The 13,793-nt window shown below is 44.0% G+C and overlaps 1 protein-coding gene across 1 annotated transcript; it reads left to right on the top strand.

The window, feature by feature from the left end:
- Positions 1-3,288: 3,288 nt before the first annotated feature.
- Positions 3,289-10,720, top strand: LOC139785888 (E3 SUMO-protein ligase ZBED1-like). Its single transcript, XM_071725051.1, has 6 exons — positions 3,289-3,496; positions 4,080-4,231; positions 4,450-4,633; positions 4,848-6,260; positions 9,316-9,557; positions 9,635-10,720. Exons 1-6 carry the CDS (start codon positions 3,343-3,345, stop codon positions 10,718-10,720), a joined length of 3,231 nt encoding a protein of 1,076 aa, XP_071581152.1. The 5' UTR covers positions 3,289-3,342.
- The last annotated feature ends 3,073 nt before the right edge of the window (positions 10,721-13,793 follow it).

Here is a 13,793-nt window from a genome sequence, read left to right as displayed (position 1 = left end):
AACATTGTAGAATGTGTTTTTGTGATAAAAAATAACTTTTTGAGCATTATGTTACAAAAATGTAAATTCCTGAAAAAAATCATAACTTTTATTTTTCTGTTTTTTGCTCAAAATTTTGCATAATACTTTTAAGATATGTTATTTTAATAAAAAAAAATAGTCTGGAGTCACTTTGACTCCTTGTGACAACTGAGGATTAATATTTTTATTACTCATTATTACATATAATTAAAGATGTGCATTATTTCAAATGCATATCTAATATTTTCGTTAATAAGAGAGAAATTATTTTCAAACAGCCACACAATGTGCCAAAATAACAATCTAGCTGGACAAAAGTCATTTTTTAAAGATTAATATTTTTTTAAATAAATGATTACATTTTTAAGAAAGATATCTGATAGTTTATTTTCTACAATATATTTACTATATATACTTGTAGTTCTGTTATAACAATCATTTGAATAAGTCATATAAATGTCATCCCGCAAAACATTAAATCATTACTTTTGTAGCGCTCGAAACGAACAGGGAAACTTTAAATTAGATAAATATAGAAAAAAGTATATATTTTTTAATTCCATTAACAAATCTTAGAATAATTTTTTAATAACAGCGGTATTTTAAGTCAAACTGCATTGCCAATTTTTAATTATAAAATTTCTTAAGTATGAAACTTAAGAAGGTCTACAAAAATAAACGGGCACAGTAACAACTGTGCCGCAAACAACGTAGAACTACGTCAACTGTCACTATTTCATGTTAAAGTATTCAGCGAAGGAAAGTAGACGTACTTCGAAGTAACTGTCTTTCGCTAAATCTAAATAATAGTGACAGTTGACGTAGCCCTACGTCTACTTTCCTTCGCTGAATACTTTAACATGAAATAGTGACAGTTGACGTAGTTCTACGTTGTTTGCGGCACAGTTGTTACTGTGCCCGTTTATTTTTTTTTATTTAGCTTTGTTTTCTAAAAAAATTTTAGTACTGGTTTCATAAAAATAGGGTAAAGAAGATACCGATTTATGCTTAAATAAAGTATAAGTTATACATGTATTCTTATATATCATCATTAAAGGAAGGTTGGTATTGAATTTGGCGAAGATCATTGAAAGGGTAATCGATTTGCTTTGGCGAGAATCGGGGAAGGGGTTACCGATTTCTGCAAAAAATTTATACTTAACACTAATAACAACTTATTTATTACTCTACGATTATTATTTTTGAAAATATAACAAAAAACTACACAACCGGTTTAAAAAAAATCGGTATCGAAAAATTAACCCGTATTAACCCGTATCGAAAAATTAACCCATAAGTTGTCATTCGATAGCTTATATAGTCTCATTTTCTCTCTAAAGTCTATAATGTCTCCAAAAGGGGTTACCAATTTCTATATTTTTTAGATAAAAATCGATAACCCCTTCATTATTAGCAATTTTACTAAAATTGGCATCGAAAACTAAAAATACGCAACCAGTTTAAAAAAAATCGGTATCGAAAAATTAACCCCACCACCGCCATTCCCGGAAAATTCTACCCCTGTTTCATATATAATTCTTTAAAATTCAGTCTATTAACAAATGAGTAATTCGCAGAAAACGTTGCAAGAAAAAAATCGGTAACCCCTTTTGGAGACTTTATAGACTTTAGAGAGAAAATGAGACTATATAAGCTATCAAATGACAACTTATTTATTACTCTACGATTACTATTTGCGAAAATATAACAAAAAAACTACGCAACCGGTTAAAAAAAAATCGGTATCGAAAAATTAACCCCACCACCGCCATTCCCGGAAAATTCTACCCCTGTTTCATATATAATTCTTTAAAATTCGATCTATTAACAAATGAATAGTTCGCGGAAAACGTTGCAAGAAAACGTTGCAAGAAAATTAACCCCACCACCGCCATTTCCGGAAAATTCTACCTCTGTTTCATATATAATTCTTTAAAATTCGGTCTATTAACAAATGAGTAGTTCGCGGAAAACGTTGCAAGAAAACGTTGCAAGAAAACGTTGCAAGAATAACCCCACCACCGCCATTCCCGGAAAATTCTACCCCTGTTTCATATATAATTCTTTAAAATTCGGTCTATTAACAAATAAGTAGTTCGCGGAAAACGTTGCAAGAAAACGTTGCAAGAAAACGTTGCAGTCGTGCACCCGAAGTTACCCCCCCCCCCTCCGGGAAAGACGTAGTTCTACGTCAAAAATGTGCTGCGGAATGCCGCCGTCATTTTACTGCTAGCATTATTCCTTACACATTTCTGATTTTTATCCTTTAAAATTAGTTGCCGCCAAATGCCTATTTCCTACATATAGCGTTTTTCAGATATTGACATCTATCTATGGTTTTTCATAGTTTCTTGATTTTTATCGAATTTATCATGAATTTATCACACTGAAAATAGTCTAATAATAGACCAAAATGTTTGTTAAGTTTTTATTTAATTAAAGTTTACGATACTAACATCTTGTTATGGCTCTGTACACTTTTCAGTAATTACTACTGCTTTATTAAGCATTAAAAAATAGCTCAAAACTCAATTTTTTTATAAGGAATAGCGCTGTGTAGTTAGTAAATGGTCTTTTGGAAACACTCTGTATATTAAATGTTATAAAATTAGACTGATATACATTGTACAAGTTTAACTTTCTATTTTAGAATATTTGAGAACATTTGTTTAAAGATCAAATTAAGTTGATATACATTGTACAAGTTTACTTTCTATTTTAAAACACTTGAGAACATTTGATTAAAGATAAAACCAAAATTACTATATTTGTCCAGCTAGATTGCCGTTTTAGCCCACTGTGAGCCACTATTTTCTTAAAATATGCACAAATCAAAAATCCGCTAGAGAAGATTTAAGCTTCTTTAAGATGATCACATCATTTTTGCTTTCAGACCATGCTATATGGCCGGTATTCATAGTAGGGATGGGCGATACAGTATCGATATTCGTAATATCGATATTATTGAACTAAAATATCGATATAAAACATCGATAATTCAGGTACCGATATTTTAGTATATCGATATAAAATTCTCTTATATCGATATTCGATATACATTTGTTTCGGAAACGCGGAAACGTGCAAAACGTGGAAACTCTTGCCGCGCGGCAAAAAGCGACGCGGTAACCAATCAATATGCCGCTCAATCGTAGGAACCAAGAACCAGAAGGTTGGCTACCGTGTCGCTTCTCTTGCCGCGCGACATGCGTTTCCGCGTTCTGTGTGCAGGAGGCAGGAGCCAGGAGCCATTATCGTGCGTCGCGTGTCGCGTGTCGCGTGTCGCGTATTGTTGCTGCCTGTTTAGGCCTGTTGCATCGTATGTATATAACTACATACATCGTGTTGGCTATTGCCGCTGTTGGAGCCATAAGGCCCATAAAACAATGTGAACCGCTAAGTGAACCACAGCCTAATTACAACAATTACCGGTGCGAACGCGGAGAATTAGAAGACAAGACACCACTGAATTACCGTAAGTTCATTTTTATCTTAAATTTGTCTACGCTAAAGTGCAGAAAAACGCCATGTAGAGAGAGTCCTGATAAAATCACGTGGAAACTGTTTTCTTTTAACGATATCAAAAGATCTGCTCACTTCCATGTAGGTTAAGGAAGGTTTGTATTTTTTATTCATGCTGAAACTGAAATTTACGCATCCTAAAATATATCTGCTCTCCCTATAAAAAGAAGCAAATTTCAGAGACTCCTATCAATACCGGCCCAATGGCCCTAAATTTCTTATGTGTTTCTCATAGTTATTATTAAAAAGAAAGACTCATAAATTATTTGCATGTGTTTAATGTATTTGTTTTGCTTTTTCAGTATTGCTTGGTTTGGTAAGAAGATCAGAAGTTTTGATTTTCATTCCTTCATCAGAACACATCCTTCACATTTGTTGTGTATATTATCCCTAAAAAGAGTATGCATCTATTTCCATTGTTCCTTTATTAAAATAATTTTATCCAATTTAACTTATCCTTAGACTTTTTAGATTTAAAATTGTATTGTAATACTTATTTTATTTTATTTTATTAATTACTATATTTTGTGTTTTAGTGCCACCAAAGAGTACTCTCTGGAAGCATTTTATAAAAGGCTCAGAAGGCGCAGCATGCAGGGTGTGCCCACAATTCATAAAAACCTGTGGGAACACGACCAATTTACGATATCATTTACAACGAAAGCATCCAGACATTTATGATAAGATGGTAAACACTTCTGAGTCTTCTGACAAGCCCCAAAAACGGAAAGAAATAGTAATATTTCTAAATTTTTATAAAAAATAAAATATGTTAAGATAATTTATATAGAGAGATTAAAAATGGGAAATAAAATGGGAAATTAAATTTAAAAAAAAGTACTCTTGAATATTTGAAAATTTTAGCATTATAATTTTATTATAATACGAAAATTGTTTTATTAATAGCCAAGTGAAGATATTGCACATGAAGAAGAAGAAGAAGACGATGATGAACAACTAACACTATCTCCGTCGACAAGTTCGAAATCATCTGTACGTGTAAATTCATCAAAATTATGCAACCTTAAACAACGCAAAATTAAACAACCGAGACTGGAAAACGCATTTTTTAAACAAAAGTCATTCCTAGGTATGTAAGCTTTACCATTTTATACCAAGTATATCTTATATAAAAAGAAGATATCACTTGAATTATATTGTTTTGCATTTTAAATTGGTTGTTTTGATATTAATTCTGCTAAAGTCTTTTAACGTAAATGTAGTTGTGATAGTTTGATTAGTATCTCTTTAATTACTACTTTCATATCTTTATATTAAAAAATAACTGTTTAATTGCTTTTCAGATAGAGGATCTAAAGCTTCGGACATCACAAACAAACTTGTATTTATGATCGCAAAGGACAATATGCCTTTGTCTACAGTGGAGAAACAAGGGTTCCAGACCTTTATGAAATGTGTGAGTCCGTTATACATCGTTCCAAGTAGAAAAGTAATAACTTCGCTAATTGAAGAAAAATATTTTTATTTATCAAATTTAATAAAAGAGGAATTGTCAAATGTAGATGACATAGCGCTTACGACAGATATTTGGACAGACTCACATACAAAGAGTTACCTCGGAGTAACTGCACACTATCACATAAATTGTAATCAAAAAACTGTTATGATAGGCGTCACCGAATTAAATGATAGGCACATATCCGATAATTTAAAAGAGTGGCTGCTCGAAATAGTTGAAAAATGGAGCATTTCATTACAAAGTATAGTTGTTGTCGTTTCTGATAATGCGTCTAACATCAAAAAAGCTATAATTGATGGTTTTGAAGAAAAAAAATCTTTAGGTTGTTACGCGCATACATTAAATTTGGTCCTCGCTAAAATCATAGAAGAAGATACAATTGTCAGTGCATTGTGCAAAAAAGTTAAATCTATTGTAACTCTCTTTAAAAAGAGTGTTCTTCTTTCGGATTTGTTGCGAGAACATTCCCACTTAACATTAATTCAAAGTGTTGAAACGCGGTGGAATTCCACTTTTGACATGCTTGAACGATTTATCCAATTATCAGATAAAATTGGACTTATTCTTTTGCAACATCCTACAGCTCCATCAATGTTATCTGCATTGGAATTGCAAACTATAAAAGAGTTCATGGAATTGTTAAAACCATTTAAAACAGCAACAACTATATTTTCTGGTGAAATGTACGTTACTGGTAGTCAAGTTATACCAATAATACATACATTAGCAAATCAGCTAGAATCATGCAAACCTACCAGTGAAGTAGGGTGTCACATGAAAAAAGTTTTGACACAAGAATTGCAGGCACGATTTAAAAATATCGAAGAAAAATCTCTTATTGCGATAGCTACTATTCTGGATCCCAGATTTAAAAAAATTCATTTTTTAGATAGAATTGCATGTTGTCATGCAATAAACAAAATAACAAATATTTTAAACATTGCGAATAAAGAAAATGTACATAAACAGCAGGAAAGTAATTTTGAGTATCAATCTGCAAATAAAAACGATGTTTTTTGGGCTTATCATGAAACATTAATACACAAATCTAAACAATATATTTCTTCTAATACTACGAACAATGAAATGCCCGAAGAGTTTAGATATTATCTTAATCAGGTACCCATTAATATCAATGAATGTCCGTTAAAATACTGGCAAGGTCATCCACATTCTTCATTAGCAAAACTAGCCAAGCGTTATTTAACAATTATAGCAACGTCTGTTCCGTCCGAACGTTTGTTTTCTCGAGCAGGAAATATTATAAATGATTTAAGAAATCGGCTAACTGGGCAACATTTGCAACAATTATTATTTTTAAATTCGCTGTCGATCGAGGATTGGCATTTGTGAAACATTATAATATTTGCAAAACATGCTTATATTTGTGAAATATCCTTATGTTACTTTAATAATATGTCTTTTAATAATAGGTTATTTTAATAATATTATAATATGTATACGTGAAATATCCTTTATATATAAAATATCCTTATAATATATATATTTATTACAATCAAGAAAGTTGTATTTTTTATTTTACCTCTTTTCCTTTTAAAACTTATATGTTTATTAATCCAGTCTTTTTGGGTATAATTAGTATAATTAGTTGGGTATATATAGTTCCTACACTAGCTTATCTACTTAAGAAAAACTCGATTAATGGATATTACTGTATTATATACTTTTACTTTGAAACCTGAGCTTTATAAAACTCGATTTTTTGTATCGATATTGGTAATATCGATACTTTTTTGATTGATATTTAGGTGTATCAATACTACGGCTGACGATACGTATCGATACGATATATCGATACTACCGGGCTATATCGCCCATCCCTAATTCATAGCCGGTTTTTATTTCAAGACCGTCCTAAGTAATGTCTTAAAGAGGTTGGTTTTTCAAATCAATATAATAAGAATTAGTTCAAATTTATGAAAAATATTCGTCTATGTGAATCTGTCGACTATGCCAAAGTTGAAGACAAATTGTCTGCATGGTTCTCGAGTAATTAATTATTGAAATTATACTCTTATCTCTCTCTTATACAGGGGCAACATAGAAAAAACGTTACGACACTTGTAATGTACGAGTAACTCTCGAAAGCATATTAAAAATCAGAGCTCGGCAAGAAATGTACTTCTCGTCCGATTTTCAGTTGGCTCCGCCTAGCGCTATCCCCCTTATCTCGTCGACCCGCGCACAGTCTACGAGCTCGAGGCTCAGGTGCGTATCATTTGTAAACAATAGCTTTCCATGTCACCCATGAGATACTATTGTTGACGCGTCTTTTTAAAAATGGGATCTCACTGCGCGCGGGACGACGAGGTAAGGAGAATAGGCGGAGCTAGAGACCCTATAATAAAAGACTGGCCATTTTGTCAAAATCCTGCGAGAGAAAAAATATATATTTACTATCGCTTTCTCTTTCTCTCTATCTCTTTTCTATCTTTCTTTTTCTATTTCTCTTGCTTTTGACAAAACTGGCGGACCAATCAAAACTGGCTGTCCTATGACCAGTCTCTTATAGGGTTTCTATAGGCGGAGCCAACTGCTTCTTCCCGAGCTCTGTTAAAAATGATAAGAATTTGATGAAAATAGGTGCAAATAATTCTTTAAATATTTAGAAAAGTCTTTTACGAAGACTAAAATGATTAATGTACATAGTTATAAAAAAATTATAAAAATAAAATAGCATATTGCCACATTTCAACGTGTATAATAACGTATTTAGGTTTCAATTGTACAAACAACGACCTTTAAAACCTTAAGAAACAGCTAATTAAATGTATTTCTCAGGGGGTGGGGGAGGCCACCGGGGACTCTTAGGAGTCCCTAGGAGCCTTCCCCACTACGGGTTTTGCGCACCCGGGGTACCCGAGCACGTCAGTACCGTAATCTTCATCAGTTTTCGAACTGGCGAGGACCGGGGAGTCCTTCGGGACTCGCGAGGCAGACTACCTCTATAAATAACTGTCCGGCTCGGGCGGAGCCGTGAGGGACGAGCCTTTGCTCTCCCAACCCTCCTAAGGGAAGGAAAACCCTGACAGAAAACCGGGGGACCGGCTGCCCTGCTTAGGAATCTGGGTCTGGCTTTGGCCACCCAGATTCCAACAGCCGGTAGGGGATGGCGACCCTGACTTCAAACGCCCGGTCGGTCGGGACCGTTAGGGAGGAGTTTATACTCCACCCGCCGACCTAGAGGATGGAAAACCTCGAAAAAAAAACCACTGGGGATAGGCCCCTTCCCTGCCCATTGCACGCCGGTGCTCCGGCAGGGTCAGGGAAGGTGTGCCCGTGGGGGTTTGGGGAGGGTTACAGTTCTCCCCGTTCCCGAGGCGGGCAGGGATGCCGTCTCGCCGAGGGAGCGGGAAGACCCCCTCTCATTTACCACATTGCACGCCGGTGCTCCGGCAGGGGGAGAGAGGGTAACCCTCTTTCGGGCTGGCTCGGTACGTGGTGCCGGGCTGACCGGAGGAGAGGCCCGCATCGGCGGCTTGCACACCAGGGTCGTGGACCCACGGTCCTGCCGGTGTGGAGGGTCGTCTCGGGCCGCTCGAACGTACATCGAGGTCGGGGCCGAGGCGACCTGGGTGGGAGACCCGTCGGGCCGCTCGGACATCTTCCGAGGTCGGGGCCGGCGGGTCTGGCGGTCGGACGTAAGGGCCGACCGCGCGAGTAGAGGCTCGTCGACAGATGACCGCCTCACCTGGGGGAGCATCCTGTGCCCTGGCCTCCCGCGGGCAGCGGCGGAAGGGGGGATCGAGCATGGCTCGGCCGGATCCGCCCCCGTTGGCTTAGCGCGCGGGAGATGTATGGTGGGGGCTCTCCCTACCATAAGTCTGTCGACAAGCGGTATAAGGGTCGCCGGTGCGGAGGTTACCTCGGCCGGTGACCCGGGCTCTTAAGCTGTTCCCCCCGTCGGGAGGGGTGATGGAGGAGATGCGGCCTCCTGCACCCTAAACGGCGGGGGGATCTCTCTCCCGTGTGTGGCGACGCCCCCTGCGGTGCCCCCACTGTCAGAGGTGAGGGACCCCCGAAAGCTCGCGGTGCGGTGGCTCCTTGATGGGCCTCGCCCGCGGGTGAGTAAGGGGCAGACCAAGGGACCTACCCCAGATGGGCGAACCATGCCACAATTCCTGGGGTAGTGGTGTAGCCGGCCCCCCGGGGGAACTCGGGGCCCGGTCGGTCCATGTTGGGCCGATCGGTGAGGGCACGCCCTGGCCGGTAGAGCCGCAGGGGGTCTAGGGAGAGTTTATGTCATGCAGAATTCAACCCCTCTTAAACAGACGAGCTCAGGGAGTACGGGGACGGAAACGCCGCCAAGACGCGGTCGCGTACAAATACGCACAAAGGCACGAGTGCTCATAGGAAGGAGAGCGTCGAGAGAGCGAAGACCAGGGCTTCAAGCTGCTCGAGCACGAGAGGAGGGCGCTCCACGGACAGGAGCAAGGAAAAGAAGAAGAGGGGACGCAGCCAAAGAGGCAGACTACCAGCCGGGCAGCAATCCGACTCGGACTCTGCGGACTCGGTGAGATCGAGATCGCGGAGAGAGAGCGGGGAGGAGTCGGACACGGATGCGGACGCGTTCGACGATGCCACTCGGAGAGAGGAAACGAGTTGGATGACGACGTCGTGGAGATTGGGAGCGAAGGGGAACAGGAGAAGGATGGACCCGTGAAGCTCTCAAAGGAAACGGTCGCGGCAGCCAGAGGAGTGATCAGCCAGACGATAAAGCTGGTTGATAAAGAAGTAGGAAGGGACTATTGTCCCTCACTGGCTGACGTCGGAAAGGAGGGAGGTAGGGGTCGTCCAACGACAAAAAGCGATTACTACTTAAAGATGCTTCGTGACGCACAGACGGAGCTCATGGAGAGGACCAGAGAGCTAAGAGCCCTGAAAAACGCACTCTCCCCCGCAAACCTTTCCCAAAGCAGAAAGGTGGAAGAGATAAAGGCAATGGAGGAATTAAAATTCGCCCCACTGGAAGAACTCCCAGCGGCGATCCTGGAGGCGGTCAATGGCGTTGACCTGGTCACGGAAAAATCCAACTCGCTAAAAGGCGAGTACAGGGGTAGGCTGAACAGGTCCGCGGTTACTATTAAGGCTGCCTTAACGCTACTCGTACAAAGGTACGAGAACCCAGTAATGGGTCGTGAAAGGGATGCGGAGATGGAGACACTCCGCAATAGGATAGCCGCTCAAGAGAGAGAGCTGGTGGACCTACATGAGGTAAAAACACAGCATCTCCAAACACAGCAAGAGATGATAGAGCTACGTCTCCAAGTTGAAGAGATGCGGAAACAATCCCAACAAGGAGAGAGGACGGAGGCACGAGTGACAAGAACAAGGGGGAGGAGCGAGGCAAAGAAGAGGAAACCAAACCCCTTGATGTCCTCGAGTGACGAAGAGATCGGTGAAAAGGACCAGGAGACGATAAACTCCGAGGTAGAAATGGAGATGGAACCGGAAATACGGACGAGGGAAGAAGATCCGGTGGACAACCCGAGGGATAATTCGAGGAAGAGAGAGAAAGTCCTAAGGGAAATAGACGCCAAAGGCCAGCCGGCAGTATTCCGACCCCCCCTACAGGGGAAAAGGAGGGAACTTAGTCCCATGGTGCCGGCGAAGAGGATGGAACAGGACCCTGGAATGGAGAAGAGACTAGCAACCATGCTAGTCGCGTGCGTCTAGGCAAGGGGAAAAAGAAATCCGTGATGCAGACACAGCCGACACCGCCCGCTCCCACGAAGACCGGGGAAATGGTACCCTGGTCTCGGATACTGGGGCAAAAGACCGGCTCTGTCACTACGGCCGCTCCGGTCCCTACGAGGGCTTCACAAAGAGTGACCCCTCAGGTACAAAGGAGGGAGGCCACACAGGCCGCCGCTAGACCCACGACCGACGGGGAATGGACCCAGGTAAAGAGGAAGAAGGAGAAAAACATGCAGACTCGGGCACAAGCACGGGAGCAGACGGCGAGGAATAAGAACGCCACGAGCAACAACACTGCGAGGAGACCCGAGCAAGGAGGAAAGTCTGGGGGGGAGAGACAGAACCAAGCTGCCTCTGCTCCTCCCCAGCAGGACAAGAAGGTGAAGAGGCGCACACCGCGAACAGCAGCGGTGACGCTGACGTGCCCTGATGGCGAATACGCCGAGCACATGGGCACTGTCAGGAGGAAGGTCGACCTGGAGAGCCTCGGCATCACGAGACCTCCTAACGTCAGGCGCACGGCAACAGGGGCATTAAGCCTGGAGATTGCCGGTCAGGGCAATGCTGAAAAGGCAGACGCTCTGGCCGACAAAATGGCGGAGGCCCTTATTGGCAAAGAGGGGGTGAGAATAGGCCGCCCAACTATGACGGCTGATCTCAGATTATCAGGGTTCGAGGAATCAGTCACTGAGACTGAAATCGGCGAAGCCCTGGCAAAGAAGGGAGATATCGGCATCACCAGCATCGTGGTGGGGCCGATCAGGCCTATGGCCAACGGGCTATGCTCCACAGTAGTGAAGTACCCGTTGGCAGCGGCCAACAAGCTCGTAAAGGAGGGAAAAGTAGCATTGGGATGGTCTCCAGCAAAGGTGGTGATGTTGGAAAAGAGGCCGCTTCAATGCTACAAATGCCTGGAGTTCGGACACACCCGGGTGACCTGTCGGAATGAGGCAGATCGCACCGGAGCTTGTTACAGGTGTGGGGATGGAAGCCACCCGGCCCGCGACTGCGGGGCCCCGGTGTGCTGTGTGGTCTGCCTTGGCAAAGGGCTCCCCCACGATCATAGGATCGGGGGACCCGCATGCAGGGCAGGCAGGAAAGGAAAGGCCGCGAAGAAAGAGAGAGAGAAGAAAAAGGGAAACACGACCGCGAAAGGAGGGGAACCAGAGAAGGCCAAGGCCGGGGGCAAGGACTACGCTAAGCCCAAAAAGACCAATGACCTCAAGGTGAAGGGGTTCGAGGTCACTCAGGGGGGCAAGCTGATAGCCGGTGTACCGGCATCCCAGGAACCCCCCAAAGAACAAAGGCCCCCGAGGAGGAAGAAGGAGGGGGATAAGACCCTTCAAGATTCAAAGCCCACAACGACTATGGAGATGGAACAAGAGGCGGAGATTCCTCCGCCAGGTCCATTTGCCGAGGGCCAGGACAAGGAAGAGGATACCGCAATGGATGCGGAGATAGAGGACGACGCGGGGGATACCGCCCTGCAAAACGATAAAGGAGAGGAAGGACTGGAGGGTCCGGAACCAGGGTATATGTAAATGGCCCTGAAAATCCTCCAGTCCAACCTGAACCACGCTCGCGCTGCCCAGGACTTATTTTGTCAGGCCCTGGCAGAGCGCGGGTGTGGTTTGGGAATCGTGGCGGAGCCTTACCGCATCCCTCCGAATCACCCATATTGGGCGGGGGATAGCGGGGGCTCCGTCGCGATCACATGGAGGGTTCTGCCGACGTCCCCCCCCCGTGCACTTTTCGAAAGGCCGGGGTAGGGTACGTGGCGATAGACTATGGGCCCATCTCCGTAGTGGCGGTGTATGCCCCTCCTAGCTGGACCCGTGCCGAGTACGAGCGACTGTTATCCGATCTTGAGGATCACGTCCGAGGTTGCTCGTCCGGCCGGGTAATAATAGCGGGGAACTACAACGCAAAGTCAGCGTTATGGGGTCCCCCGCGGATAAACTGGAGGGGCGCCGTCATCGAAGCGTGGGCGGCGGTTCTCGGCCTGACCCTGGTAAATACGGGCCGAGAGAGCACCTGCGTGCGGCGGCAGGGGACATCGGTGGTGGACCTGACTTGGGCCACCCCCCCTGTTGCCCGCGAAATACGCAACTGGAGGGTGGTTACGGACCAAGAGACCTTATCCGATCATCTCTACATCAAGATGACGGTCCGTGCCACACCTCCGGGGGTGCTCACCCGTCGCCATGACGCAAACAGACAGAAACGGAGATAGGCCATAAAGAAGTCGGGGTAACCCAAAATGACCTGGAGACGCTGTCGGGAGATCCGGGAAGAGTTTTCTTTTCTGTATAAGCGTTCGAGTTCCCTGGAAACCTCTAGCAGAGAGATAGGGTTTGGAACGCGAAGAGCACCGCAGTTGCGGCGGTGTCCGGATCTTCCCCTCGGACCTTGAAAATCCAGGAGAGGGCCACGTGGAGGTGTCGCGCCGGTTCGTACCCATATCCGCAGCAGGTCTCCAAGGTAAAGAGCCTCTAGTCGATAGACTAATGTAGGTAAGGGAAGTCGGCAAATTGGATCCGTAACTTCGGAATAAGGATTGGCTCTGATGGACCGGGATTTGTTTGGTGCTGCGGTCCTAGCCCTCAACTGGGGGCTGAAGAGGGAAGGCGAGATAGAGGAGGGGGAAATAGACGGCGAGGTCGAGGGCTTGGTCGGGACGATGACCAAGGCCTGTGATGTGGCCATGCCCCGGCTTCGCCCTCTCCCTCCTCGCAGACGCGCTTATTGGTGGACCGAGGAGTTAGCCGAACTCAGGCGCTCCTTGGTCCGTGCGAAAAGGATGTGGATAAGGGCGCGCGCTGGGAGACGCGGCCCGACTGTGGATGAGGCAGGGGAGGCTTGGCGAGCCGCCCGCCAAGACCTCTCCCGAGCTATACGCGCGGCCAAGAAGCCCGCCTGGAAGGAGCTCCTCGACGACATAGAGGAGGACCCGTGGGGGCGCCCATACAAGCTTGTACAGGACAAGTTGAAACCCTGGGCGCCCCCACTTACTGAGACACTCGACCCCCCATTCGTAGAGGAAGTCGTCGAT

This window comes from Temnothorax nylanderi, unplaced genomic scaffold (assembly GCF_030848795.1).
Source record: "Temnothorax nylanderi isolate EJ_2023f unplaced genomic scaffold, tnyl_v1.0 TNYL_tig0911_pilon, whole genome shotgun sequence".
Lineage (NCBI taxonomy): Eukaryota > Metazoa > Arthropoda > Insecta > Hymenoptera > Formicidae > Temnothorax > Temnothorax nylanderi.
Note: the sequence above shows the minus strand (reverse complement) of the source record. Positions and strands in the feature narration are given on the sequence as shown.